Here is a 13,528-nt window from a genome sequence, read left to right on the forward strand (position 1 = left end):
TGTGTGCTTTATAATAAAATTGACTTCGTATGCTACTCTACACTGTTTGGACGACACCCATCCCACAAAACGATATGTGGCAAAAGCTTATTCCATTTCTGATAATGTTTAGCTAATTTAAATATATTCTATAGTTGATGTCAAGTTTTTGTTTCATTTTTTTGTCTTCATCTCTTCTCCCGCCGTTTGGGGAGAAAATGAATAGATTAATAAATAAACGGAATAAGAAAGCTGAACAGTTTCCACTTATAGTCATATGGTACATGAACTGACGTGGAGTGAAGATATCGAGGGCTAGAAATACAATATCCCATGGCCAGGTCCGAAATTGAATAAACGAACTCAGATGATTCATTAAAATGAATTGGCTCTGAATGACATTGATGTGCAAAGCTTCAGTTGCACTAGTGATGGTGATGATTATACTTTTACTTTAGATGAGCAAGTGACGCAGCGAACTCATTCAAACTGTTAATAAATTGTGTATCTCTACTAAAGACTTCAAAGGGAAAGTACGGTAAAAAAAAGTTATCTCAAGTAGGAGATTTTTTCGTCAAGAGTTCGAAAATAACCGCCATTTTGTCCAGTTTGTCTTGCATAAACCACAAGAGCACTTTGAAGTTGCTCTTATTTACAACTTTCGTGGTTAGAAAAACCCCATCTTCGATAAGACGTAAGTTATGACGTAGCAATAGTCAAACTTTGTTCGACACTTTGTCCTCGTTGACCTGTTTCACCTTTGGGAGAACAATTTCTAGTATTAGAACTATTATATCGATGGACTGCCTTATGATTGAATGTCAAAACACATACCAAAATTCAAAAGGAAAAGATGTAAGCCTCCACAAGCTGCCGGAAAGTGAAATATGAAAGAAAATTTAGTTGGTCAAAATAACCTGCAAGGACGGCTTGCCAAACCCTGCAAAACCGGCCGAACTGCCAAAACGAAGACTTCCAGCAAGAGATACAGCTATGAAAGTTGTCCTTGTTGACCTTCTCTTTGAACTAAAAGGTACGGTTACCTTTTCCATATTTAACACATATTTCATTTATCTATCCTAGCATTTTTTAAACCCTTTTATTGGAAGCAGGCGCGTAGCATGGTCATTCTTTTCAAGTATTCACAAGTACATATGATCTAGAAACCTAAGTACACTGAGTGAAAAATACTGCGTTCTTTATTTCTTGTTCGAAATAGTCGTGTAAATATAAGCAAAAAACAAAGCGTCTTGCCCTTATTTTGATCAAACTTGGCGTAAACACAACATTGTTTTCAAAATTTTCTGATCACTTCAAGTACGCACGTACGTATATGCGTATAGGTCATATGATCACTTCAAGTACGCACGTTCGTATATGCGTATAGGACGCTACGCGCCAAAGAAAGCAAATAAATTGAAGCTCGAAATGGTGATACATCACTTGTGGTAAATTTTCAGTCGCCACCCTTTACCAATGCTGATTTTTCCGAGTAGTGAATAAATATATCTATGATATATGAAGTATATATATATATATATATTGTTCTCGGGTATTTGGAGAACAAATTATACAGCCAGGTCTCGGACAAAATGGGAGAAGAAATAGGCTATTACGTTTACACAAACTAGTACCGAAAATAACCTCCTTTGTCTGGTAACAACTTGCAATCCCAACAATCCGCAATTATTTCAGTTGGTCAGGAAAACACTTCCAATGTTGAACGAAAACTCCTCATTAACATCCATTATGAGCTAGCCTAAGGTAATTCACAATCAGCGACAACCCAGAAACCTAAAACGGATGTTAACAAACTCCTTTTTCTCTAGGTTAAAGGACACTGATCCGGAAGTTAAAATTTGTGGAACAAAACGTTGCGGAACATGCCCGTATTTAATACACGGTAAAAAAGATTAATCTTCTTCGCCACGAATGAAACATTTCGGATAAAACATTCGATGAACTGCACATCAACAAACTTGATTTACGTAACAACATGTGCAGGATATGGACATAATTATATAGGAGAAACGGGTGATGTAACTCCACCCTCTCAGCCATACAAATGGTTGCTTTTTATGTTACTGTGTGATATATCTGATACAGATAATTGGATAACAACGAACACTCAAGTTCGCTGTTTTTTTTTATTAAAAGTTTAAATCACTTTTGATAAATCAAGGCCGGTTTCGATCGAAAATCACTTTAAAGTAATGGAAATCTAGAGATTCGTATTCCCTTCTATAGGCATAAATACCCCTTGTTATATGTTGTCTACATACAAGTAGGTTAAACTGGTCAGATTCTGGAACGCTTTCTCAGGAAGAAGCTTCAACTTGTTCTCTGGCAAATCTCAACGGAAAAAAATTTTAACTCCGCCCTCTCAGCTTTGCAAATGATTGCTTCTTATTTTACTGTGCGATGTGTGCTACAAAACCGTGATTCTGTCTCATAAACTTAGACAACAATGTGCACTCAAATTCGCAGTTTTTCGGATTTAAAGTTAAAATCCCTTTTGAAAAATCAAGGCTGGTTTCGATCAAAAATCACTTTAAATTAATGGAAATCTAAAGATCCGTATTAGTTCGAACTTGTTACTTGACAAGTATCTAAGGAGAAAAAATTTAACTCCACCCTCTCAGCTATGCAAACGGTTGCCTCTTATGTTAGTTTGTGACATGCGATACAAATGATATTCTATGCATAATACAATTAGACAGCAATGTACAATGACGCTCGCCGTTTTTAGGATTTAAAATTTAAACCACTTAGGATACATCAAGGCTAGTTTCGATCGAAAATCACTCTAATTTAATGGAAATCTATAGATTCGTATTCCCTTCTACAGGCATAAATACCCTTTTTATATGTTGTCTATATACAAGTAGGTCAAACTGGTCAGATTCTGGAACGCTTTCTCAGGAATAAGCTTGAAGATGTTCCCTGGCAAATCTCGAAGGAGAAAAAAATTTTAACTCCGCCCTTTCAGCTTTGCAAATTATTGCTCCTTATTTTACTGCGTGATGTGTGCTACCAAAGTATTCTATCTCATAAACTTAGACAACAATGTACACTCAAGTTCGCAGTTTTTCGGATTTAAAGTTAAAATCACTTTTGACAAATCAAGGTTGGTTTCGAACAAAAATGACTTTAAATTAGTTGAAATGGAAAGATTCATATTACCTTCTATTAGCATAAATATCCTTTGTTATATGTTGTCTACTTACAAGGGGGTTCTACTCGTCAAGGCTGGTTTCGATCGAAAACCACTTCGAATTAATGGAATCTAGACATTCATACCCTTTGTTATATGTTGTCTACATACAAGTAGGTGAAACTGGTCAGATTCTGGAACGCTTTCTCAGGAATAAGCTCCAACATGTTTCCTGACAAGCCTCTAAGGCCAAAAAAGTTTTAACACCGCCCTCTCAGCTATGGAAATGGTTGCTTTTTTTATTTTACTGTGTCATATGTGATACAAAAACATTCTATGCCTCAGAAAATTTGACATCAATGAACAATCAAGCTCGCTGTTTTTTTGGATTTAGAGTTGAAACCACTGTTAAGAAATGAAGGCTGGTTTCGATCGAGAATTACCTTAAATTAATGGAAATCTAGAGATTTGCATTCCCTCTTATAGGCATAATAATACCCTTCGTTATATGTGGTCTACTTACAAGTGGGTTAAACTCGTCAGATTCTGGAACGCTTTGTCAGGAATAAGCTCCAACTTGTTACTTGACAAGTATCTAAGGAGAAAAAATTTTATCTCCGCCCTCTCAGCTATACCTGTGGTTGCCTCTTATGTTAATGTGTGATATGTGATACAAATGTTATTTTGTGCATAATACAATTGGACAACAATGTACAAAGAAGTTCGCTGTTTTTAGGATTAAACTTGAAATTACTTTTGATAAATCAAGGCTGGTTTCGATCGAAGACCACCTTAGGTCAATGGAAATCTAGAGATTCGTATTCCACTTAATAGGCATAAAAAAAACACTTGGTTATATGTGGCTACTTACAAGTGGGTTAAACTCGTCAAATTCTGGAACGCTTTCTCAGGAATAAGCTCCAACTTGTTACTTGACAGGGATCTAAGAAGAAAAAAATTTAACTCCGCCCTCTCAGCTATGCAAATGGTTGCCTCTTATGTTACTGTGTGATATTTGGTACAAATGATATTCTATGCATAATACAATTGGACAGCAATGTACAATCAAGCTCGCTGTTTTTAGGATTAAAATTGAAACAACTTTTAATAAATCAAGGCTGGTTTCGATCGAAAACCACTTGAAATTAATAGAAATCTAGAGATTCACATTTCCTTCTATAGGCATAAATACCCTTTGTTATATGTTGTCTACGTAAAAGTAGGTTAGACTCGTCAGATTCTGGAACGCTCTCTAAGGAATAAGGCTTCAACATGTTCCATGACAAATATCTAAGGACAAAAAATTTTAACACCGCCTTCAGCTATGCAGATGGTTGCTTCTTATGTTACTGTGTGATATGTGATACAAAAATATTCTATGCCTCAAACAAGTGGACAGCAATGTTCAGTCAACCTCGATGTTTTTAGGATTTAAAATTGAAACCTCTTGATAATTCAAGGTTAGTTTCGATCGAAAATCACTCTAAAGTAATGGAACTCGATAGATTCGTATCTCCTTCTATAGGCATAAATACACTTTCTTATAAGTTGTCAACTTAAAATTGGGTTAAACTGGTCAGATTGTGGAACCCTTTCTCAGGAATAAGCTCCAACTTGTTATTTGACAAGTATCTAAGGAGAAGAAATGTTAACTCCACCCTCTCAGCTATGCAAATTGTCTTATGTTACTGCGTGATATGATACAAAAATATTGTATGCCGCATAAAATTTGAAAATGAAACGAGACTTACTCAGAAGTTGAAGTTTGATTGAAATTTTATTGTCACAATCTGCACCAAGGGATCACATGAGATTGTAGCACGCATGCGCACGTTAGTTTTTGAAGCTCGATTATGAATGCATTGGCAATGTATGCTGTAGTAGTTACTGTGTTATATATGTACCTAACTATATGATGAAGTGATGAGGGTAGGGTGCAAAAGCGTTATTTGCAAAGAGGGTGGGCATGTGATCCGTTGGTGCAGATTGTGACTCAATAGAATTTCAATCAAACCTCAACTTCCAAGTAAGTCTCGTTTAATTTTCAAATTCCATTTCGTCACAATTCTGCAAAGGGATTCCATGAGATTTTAAAGTCATGCATTTAGACGAGAGCCCACAAGGATTATATAACAACTGATAACGTCTGTTTTAATGATAAAACAAATGCAACCATAAATTGGATAACATGATACTAAAGAAACACAATAAAATAAGCTGTGTAATTGCTTTAGTTATAACAGCATATAAATGCCTTTACAACATAACTTAGAATAAGTCTTTAGCAGTTGTGTCTAGTACAGCTATATCAAAAGAGGGGTTGTCTTTTAACGGTTTGTTATAAAATGTGTCATAAGTTCTGGAGGAGCTCCATCCAGCCCTCTCTAGAATGTCTTGCAAAGGAACAGATGCAGCTTTGGCTTTATAAGTTGCTGCTGTACAGACACTATGGGGCTTGAGAACATTTACATCTTTTCCAGCATCGAACATCACTTGGCGTATCCAACGAGAGATAGTTTCTCTTGAAACCCTGTGGCGAGGTTTAACCTCCCTAATTGTTGGTCTATGTTTGTTAAGCAATGCTTAGCAGGCTACCTGTACCTTTTCAGCTTTTGTAGGTAGGGAATGGGAATGCTGTCAATGATAAAGCCAAGGAACTGCCATTTTTTGCTTGGGTTCAAACACTGATTTTTCTGGGTGAACTGTGAACCCAAGCTGCTGGAGGAGCTCAACTGAGTCTTTGGCATTAGCTGAACAGGAGTAATGATCATATCCAATTAGCAGTGAGTCATCAATGTGGCCCATGCAGGTGTGCCCCAGTGATCTTAGATGTGCATAAACAGGTTTCGATATTTTTGTAAATATTCTGGGGGCACATGATAAGCCATTGGGAAGGCAGGTAAAGCGGTACAACTTATTATCTCACTCAAAAGTGAGATATTTACGATGTTCTGTTGCAATCGGTATGAAGTAGAAAGCATCTTTTAAGTCTACAGATGCCATAAAACAGTTTCTCCGAACAAGCGTGAGGGTAGTATGAAACGTATCCATCTTGAAATGATGGTAGTCTACAAATTCATTAAGTGGTTTCAATTTCAGAATCACTCTATAAGTGCCATCCTATTAAGGCCTTACTAATATATTAGAGAGGCAGTCATCAGGTTTGCTCTCTGTACACTCAATCACTTCTTTTGAGAGTAATTTTGATATTTCTGAACTTACAACATCAAATTCTGTGTTAGAGAACGAATACTTTTAGGTTTCATGGTTTTTTTAGGGAAGTCTGCCTCAAACTCTATGTGATAATGCTTTATGGCATCTAAAATAACTGGGTCACTAGTAAGCAATTCCCAGTTACGTGAGTGTTGGCTCACAAAACCTGCTTGGAATGTTAAACATTTCCGTCTGAGGTCATCTTGATCAATAGTACTTGATTGTGTATAAACAGAACTACTGAACATATTACAGTTTTCCTGTGGATTTACTGGGTTTTGGTGTTTGTTTTGGGTTGTTTGGCAGGATGCAAGACCCTGTCCTAAAAAGGGACGTTGTGACTTTTGTGGCTGCTTCCATGCCAGTTACTATTAGAATTTTTTGAGGCCTTCTCGTATGGCTTAAAGCGGTGAGTCTTGTGTTTGGGCTTTACAGATTGGCTATTTCTTTGCATCTGTTGACCTGCTTTCTTAGCATCAGTCATTTCTTTCAGGTATTTGGATAAATCATCACCAAAAAGTTTGCTAGAGGACTTAATGTCTTCCTTGCAAAGTCTTGTATATGGTGAATGAACATCAGGTTTGATCACATCACGTCTCTTCATATTAAGGTTCCAGTTTGCGTTATGGAAAATGGCAATGCAATCCATAACCTGGTCCAGAGTTTCTCTGACATTGGTTGTTTTCGATTGTTGAATATTCTTCACAAGGCAGTCAGCTAGTATCACTAATGCCAACAGACCTTGTAGAAGAGGTTCTTGTACCTTTTGGAAAGCTAGATCAACTGATCTGTTCTTTCGGGACATTAAGTCCCAAATTTCCTCGTTGACCGTTACGGTTAGAAGGTGTTTGCAGTTTTCCGATGGCGGATATTTCTCGCCTTTCTTCTTTGCCGTCGCTTCCGGAAGGTCTCCGGTGAGAATCTTATCTATGAGCGAGGCAATCTTGGCATCAACAGCCTTGGATTTCTTTTAATTTGATATTAGAGCCCGAGTCAGGCTATCTAATATGTCTGTATCAGCGCCTGAGGCTGATGTCTTTTTGGCGCCACTGGACAGAGTCTGTCCTGCAGTGGCAGCTTTGCTCGCATCAGCGATAAGATTATTCATGGTGACCGTTGGGTCAACGTGTGCACCATACGGTTCATCCTCTCCATTTATCGTAACTGCGGGTTCAGGTTGAAGAAAAATCTCATCTTTGAGGCTATGAAAAGCCTCAGCTTGAGTTTCTGATGCTCTGGTTAACTGAGCGATCGACTTTTGCAGCCCAAGTAGGACTGATGCAAGATCGATACCATTCGAACCTTCTGCAGTGTTCGTTGTTGATATTCTTGGTTCCAAGTTGCTGTTCTCGGTCATTCCTGTAAGTTTTCTTTAATAAATTGGCGATTAGGTTAACTTCCAGGGGATGTTTCAATAGTTTTCGTAAAAAGGGTGAAAACGTGCTACTTCTCCTGACACGCGAAGCGAAAGCACTGACGTGCGCATGCGTGCTGCAATCTCATGGGATCCCTTTACAGAAATGTGACGCAATAGAATTGGAAAACAATAAACAAACAAGCTCGCTGTTTTTTTTTTTTTTTTTTTTTTTTTAATTTAGAGTTAAAACAGCCTTTAACAACTCAAGGCTGGTTTCCATCGAAAATCACCTTAACTGAATGGATATCAGGGGAGTCGTTTTCCCTTCTATAGGAAGAAATATCATTTGTTATAACATAACCAAAGTAAAGCGCGCTCTCCGATTGGTCAATTTAGCGTCCCCCGTTTGCCCATGGGTGTACGCTGCTGACGTGAGCAAATGCAAAGACTATTTTTCCGCGCGCGCTTGTTTTTTCTGGTCGCGTAAGATTTGTTAAATAAAAGGGAACTCTTTAGCTAAAATGTATCAATGTTATGTTATAAAACAAATGGTAAACACCACAGCGTACACTATTGAGTTATGGATTCACTTGGGAGGTTTTCTAAGCACTCAAGAAGATAGAGTCGCTCTCGGCTATCGCCTCGAGCGACTCTTACGCTTCTTTCGTGCTTAGCAACCTCCCGCGTGCATCCAGAACTCAATAGTGTACGCTGTGGTGTTTACCATTTGTTAATTATGAGTTGTCTACTTACAATCGGGATAAATCGGTCAGATCCTGGAACGCTTTCTCAGGAATAAGGTTCAACATATTCCATGTCAAGCCTCTAAGGAAAAAAAATTAACTCCACCCTCTCAGCTATGAAAATGATTGGTTCTTATTTTAATGTGTGATGTTTGATACAAAAGTACTCCATGCCGCAGAAAATTGGACAACAATAAACAATTAAGCTCGCTGCTTTTTGGATTTAGAGTTAAGTTAGCTTATAACAATTCAAGACTGGTTTCGATCGAAAATCATTTTAAATTAATGAAAATCAGGACATTCGTAGTCCCTTCTATTAGCATAAATATCCTTTGTTATATGTTGTCTACTTACAAGAAGGTTAAACTCGTCAGATTCCAGAACGCTTTCTCAGGAATAAGCTCCAACTTGTTATTTGACAAGGATCTAAGTAGAAAAAAGTTTAACTCCAGTCTCTCAGCTATGCAAATGGTTGCCTCTTATGTAACTATGTCATTTGTGATACAAAAATATTCTATGCCTCATATAATTGGAAATTATGTAATTGGAAACAATGTGCAATCAACCTCGCTGTTATTAGGATTTACAATTGAAACCACTTTTCATAAATCAAGGCTAGTTTCGATCGAAAGTCACTCTAAATTAATGGAAATCTATAGATTCGTATTCCCTTCTATAGGCATAAATACCATTTTTTTATTATAACATAACCAAAGTAAAGCGCGCGCTCTGATTGGTCAATTTAGCGTCCCCTATTTGCCCATGGGTGTACGCTGCTGACGTGAGCAAATGCAAAAACTATTTTTCCGCGCGCGCCTATTTTTTCTGGTCACGTAAGATTTGTTAAATAAAAGGAAACTCTTTAGCTACAATGTATCAATGTTATGTTATAAAACAAATGGCAAACACCACAGAAGAACATAACGACTAAAGAAGCTAGAGTCGCTCTCGGCTATCGCCTCGAGCGACTCTTACGCTTCTTTCGTGCTTAGCAACCTCCCGCGTGCATCCATAACTCAATAGTGCACGCTGTGGTGTTTACCATTTGTTAATGAGTTGTCTACTTATATTTGGGTTAAACTTGTCAGATTCTGGAACGCTTTCTCAGGAATAAGCTTTAACTTGTTAGTTTACAGGTGTCTAAGGAGAAGAAATGTTAACTCCGCCCTCTCAGGTATGCAAATGGTTGCCTCTTATCTTAGTGTGTGATATGTGAAACAGAAATATTTTATGCCTCATACAATTGGACAGCAAAGTAAAAAGAAGTTCGCTGTTTCCAGGATTAATATTGAAACCACTTTTGATAAATAAAGGCTGGTTTCGATCGAAAACCATTTCAAATTAATGGAAATCTACACATTCGTATTCCCTTCCAGAGGCATAAATACCCTTTATTAGCTATGAAAATGATTGGTTCTTATTTTAATGTGTGATGTGTCATACAAAAGTATTCTATGCAGCAGAAAATTGGAAAACAATAAAAAATTAAGCTTATTGTTTTTTTTATTTCGATTTAAAACAGCTTATAACGATTAAGGGCTGGTTTTGATCGAAAATCATTTTAAATTAATGAAAATCTGGACATTCGTAGTCCCTTCTATTAGCATGAATACCCTTTGTGATATGTTGTCTACTTACAAGAAGGTTAAACTCGTCAGATTCCAGAATGCTTTCTCAGGAATAAGCTCCAACTTGTTATTTGACAGGTCTCTAAGGAGAAAACATTTTAACTCCAGTCTCTCAGCTATGCAAATGATTGCCTCTTATGTTACTGTGTGATATGTGATATAAAAATATGCTATGCCTCATATAATTGGAAATTATGTAATTGGAAACAATGTACAATGAACCTCACTGTTTTTAGGATCTACAATTGAAACCACTTTTCATAAATCCAGGCTAGTTTCGATCGAAAGTCACTCGAAATTAATGAAAATCTATAGATTCGTATTCCCTTCTATAGGCATAAATGCCATTTTTTATGAGTTGTCTACTTATATTTGGGTTAAACTGGTCAGATTCTGGAACGCTTTCTCAGGAATAAGCTTTAACTTGTTAGTTTACAGGTGTCTAAGGAGAAGAAATGTTAACTCCGCCCTCTCAGGTATGCAAATGATTGCCGCTTATCTTAGTGCGTGATTTGTGAAACAGAAATATTCTATGCCTCATACAATTGGACAGCAATGTACAAAGAAGCTCGCTGTTTCGAGGATTAAAATTCAAACCACTTTTGATAAATAAAGGCTAATTTCGATCGAAAACCATTTTAAATTAATGGAAATCTACACATTGGTATTCCCTTCTAGAGGCATCAATACCCTTTTTTTATATATTATAGATTCGTATTCCCTTCTATAGGCATAAATACCATTTCTTATATGTTGTCTACTTAGAAGTGGGTTAAACGCGTCACATTCTGGAACGATTTCTCAGGAATAAGCTTTAGCACGTTCCATGTCAAGCCTCTAAGGAAAATAAAAATTAACTCCACCCTCTCAGCTATGAAAATGATTGGTTCTTATTTTAATGTGTGATGTGTGATACAAAAGTATTCTATGCCACACAAAATTGGACAACAATAAACAATTAATTTCGCAGTTATTTTGGATTAAGAGTTGAAACAGCTTATAACGATTCAAGGCTAGTTTCGATCGAAAGTCATTCTAAATTAATGGAAATCTATAGATTCGTATTTCCTTCTATAGGCATAAATACCCTTTGTTATATGTTGTCTACTTACAAGTGGGTTAAACTTGTCAGATTCTGTAACGCTTTCTCAGGAATAAGTTTCAACATGTTCATTTTCAAGACTCTAAGGGAAAAAAATAACTCCATCCTCTCAGCTATGACAATGAATTGTTCTTATTTTAATGTGTGATAAAAAAGTGTTGTTTGCCGCACAAAATTGGACAGCAATAAACAATCAAGCTCGCTGTTTTTTTTGGATTTAGAGTTAAAACAGCTTTCAATGATTCAAGGCTAATAGAAAATCACTTTAAATTAATGGAAATCAGGGGATTCGTAGTCCCTTCTATTGGCATAAATACCCTTTGTTACATATTATAACTTACAAGTTGGTTAAACTCATCAGATTCTGGAACGATTTGTCAGGAATAAGCTTCAACGCGTTCGATGACAAGTCTCTAAGGAGACAAAAAGTCCGCTCTATCAGCTATGTACATGGTTGCTTCTTATGTTAATGTGTGATATGTGATAGAAAAATATTCTGTGACTCATACAATTGGACAACAATGTGTAATCAACCTCGCTGTTTTTAGGATTTAAAATTGAAACCACTTTTGATAAATAAAGGCTAGTTTCGATCAAAAGTCACTCTAAATTAATGGAAATCTATAGATTCGTATTTCCTGCTATATGCATAAATACCCTTTGTTATATGTTGTCTACTTACAAGTGGGTTAAACTGGTCAGATTCTGGAACGCTTTCTCAGGAATAATCTCCAACATGTTCAGTTGCAAGTCTCTAAGGAAATACAATTAACTCCACCCTCTCAGCTATGAAAATTATTGGTTCTTATTTTAATGTGTGATACAAAAGTATTCTTAGCCGCACAAAATTGGACAGCAATAAACAATCAAGCTCGCTGTTGTTTGGATTTAGAGTTAAAACAGCTTTTAATGATTCAAGGCTGATAGAAAATCACTTTAAATTAATGGAAATCAGGGGATTCGTAGTCCCTTCTATTGGCATAAATACCCTTTGTTACATGTTATAACTTACAAGTTGGTTAAACTCATCAGATTCTGGAACGCTTTGTCAGGAATAAGCTTCAACCTGTTCCATGACAAGTCTCTATGGAGACAAAAAGTCCGCTCTATCACCTATGTACATGGTTGCTTCTTATGGTAACGTGTGATATGTGATAGAAAAATATTCTATGCCTCGCACAATTGGACAACAATGTACAATCGAGCTCGGTGTTCTTAGGATTTATATTTGAAACCACTTTTAATAAATCAAGGCTAGTTTCGATCGAAAGTCACTCTAAATTAATGGAAATCTATAGATTCGTATTCCTTTCTATAGGCATAAATACCCTTTGTTATATGTTGTCTACTTACAAGTGGGTTAAACTTGTCAGATTCTGTAACGCTTTCTCAGGAATAAGTTTCAACATGTTCATTTTCAAGACTCTAAGGGAAAAAAATAACTCCATCCTCTCAGCTATGACAATGAATTGTTCTTATTTTAATGTGTGATAAAAAAGTGTTGTTTGCCGCACAAAATTGGACAGCAATAAACAATCAAGCTCGCTGTTGTTTGGATTTAGAGTTAAAACAGCTTTTAATGATTCAAGGCTGATAGAAAATCACTTTAAATTAATGGAAATCAGGGGATTCGTAGTCCCTTCTATTGGCATAAATACCCTTTGTTACATGTTATAACTTACAAGTTGGTTAAACTCATCAGATTCTGGAACGCTTTGTCAGGAATAAGCTTCAACCTGTTCCATGACAAGTCTCTATGGAGACAAAAAGTCCGCTCTATCACCTATGTACATGGTTGCTTCTTATGGTAACGTGTGATATGTGATAGAAAAATATTCTATGCCTCGCACAATTGGACAACAATGTACAATCGAGCTCGGTGCTCTTAGGATTTATATTTGAAACCACTTTTAATAAATCAAGGCTAGTTTCGATCGAAAGTCACTCTAAATTAATGGAAATCTATAGATTCGTATTCCTTTCTATAGGCATAAATACCCTTTGTTATATGTTGTCTACTTACAAGTGGGTTAAACTGGTCAGATTCTGGAACGCTTTCTCAGGAATAAGCTCCACCTCGTTAAATGATACGTCTCTAAGGAGAAAAAATTTTAACTGCACTCTCTCAGCTCTGCAAATGGTTGCCTCTTATGTTACTGTGTGATATGTGATACCAATTAAAACTATTCTATGCCTCATACAATTGGACAACAATGTACAATCAAGCTTGCTGTTTTCAGGACTTAAAATTGAAACCACTTTTGATAAATCAAGGCTGGTATCGATCGAAAATCACGTTAGGAATGGAATTTAATATAGAGTTCTTCAGGGTTTAACGAAATATTCTAAGGA

The 13,528-nt window shown here is 36.5% G+C and overlaps 1 protein-coding gene across 2 annotated transcripts in view; it reads right to left on the reverse strand.

Annotated features, from left to right (window-relative positions):
• Positions 1–13,528, reverse strand: part of LOC148733842 (uncharacterized) — a 39,090-nt gene that overhangs the window by 14,678 nt on the left and 10,884 nt on the right. Inside the window, exons 3-14 of one of the 2 annotated variants that reach the window (XM_088757380.1) lie at positions 13,200–13,271; positions 12,859–12,930; positions 12,530–12,601; positions 12,189–12,260; positions 11,859–11,930; positions 11,518–11,589; positions 11,187–11,258; positions 10,085–10,156; positions 8,801–8,872; positions 8,457–8,528; positions 4,005–4,076; positions 3,657–3,728 (exon numbers count right to left, since the gene is read on the reverse strand). In XM_088757380.1, coding sequence (XP_088613506.1) covers positions 3,657–3,728; positions 4,005–4,076; positions 8,457–8,528; positions 8,801–8,872; positions 10,085–10,156; positions 11,187–11,258; positions 11,518–11,589; positions 11,859–11,930; positions 12,189–12,260; positions 12,530–12,601; positions 12,859–12,930; positions 13,200–13,271 — 864 coding nt within the window. The remainder of the gene's footprint in view (positions 1–3,656; positions 3,729–4,004; positions 4,077–8,456; positions 8,529–8,800; positions 8,873–10,084; positions 10,157–11,186; positions 11,259–11,517; positions 11,590–11,858; positions 11,931–12,188; positions 12,261–12,529; positions 12,602–12,858; positions 12,931–13,199; positions 13,272–13,528) is intronic. The other variant, XM_088757381.1, reaches the window with a different exon arrangement.

The sequence above is a fragment of the Stylophora pistillata genome, chromosome 4 (assembly GCF_964205215.1).
Source record: "Stylophora pistillata chromosome 4, jaStyPist1.2, whole genome shotgun sequence".
Classification (NCBI taxonomy): Eukaryota; Metazoa; Cnidaria; class Anthozoa; order Scleractinia; family Pocilloporidae; genus Stylophora; species Stylophora pistillata.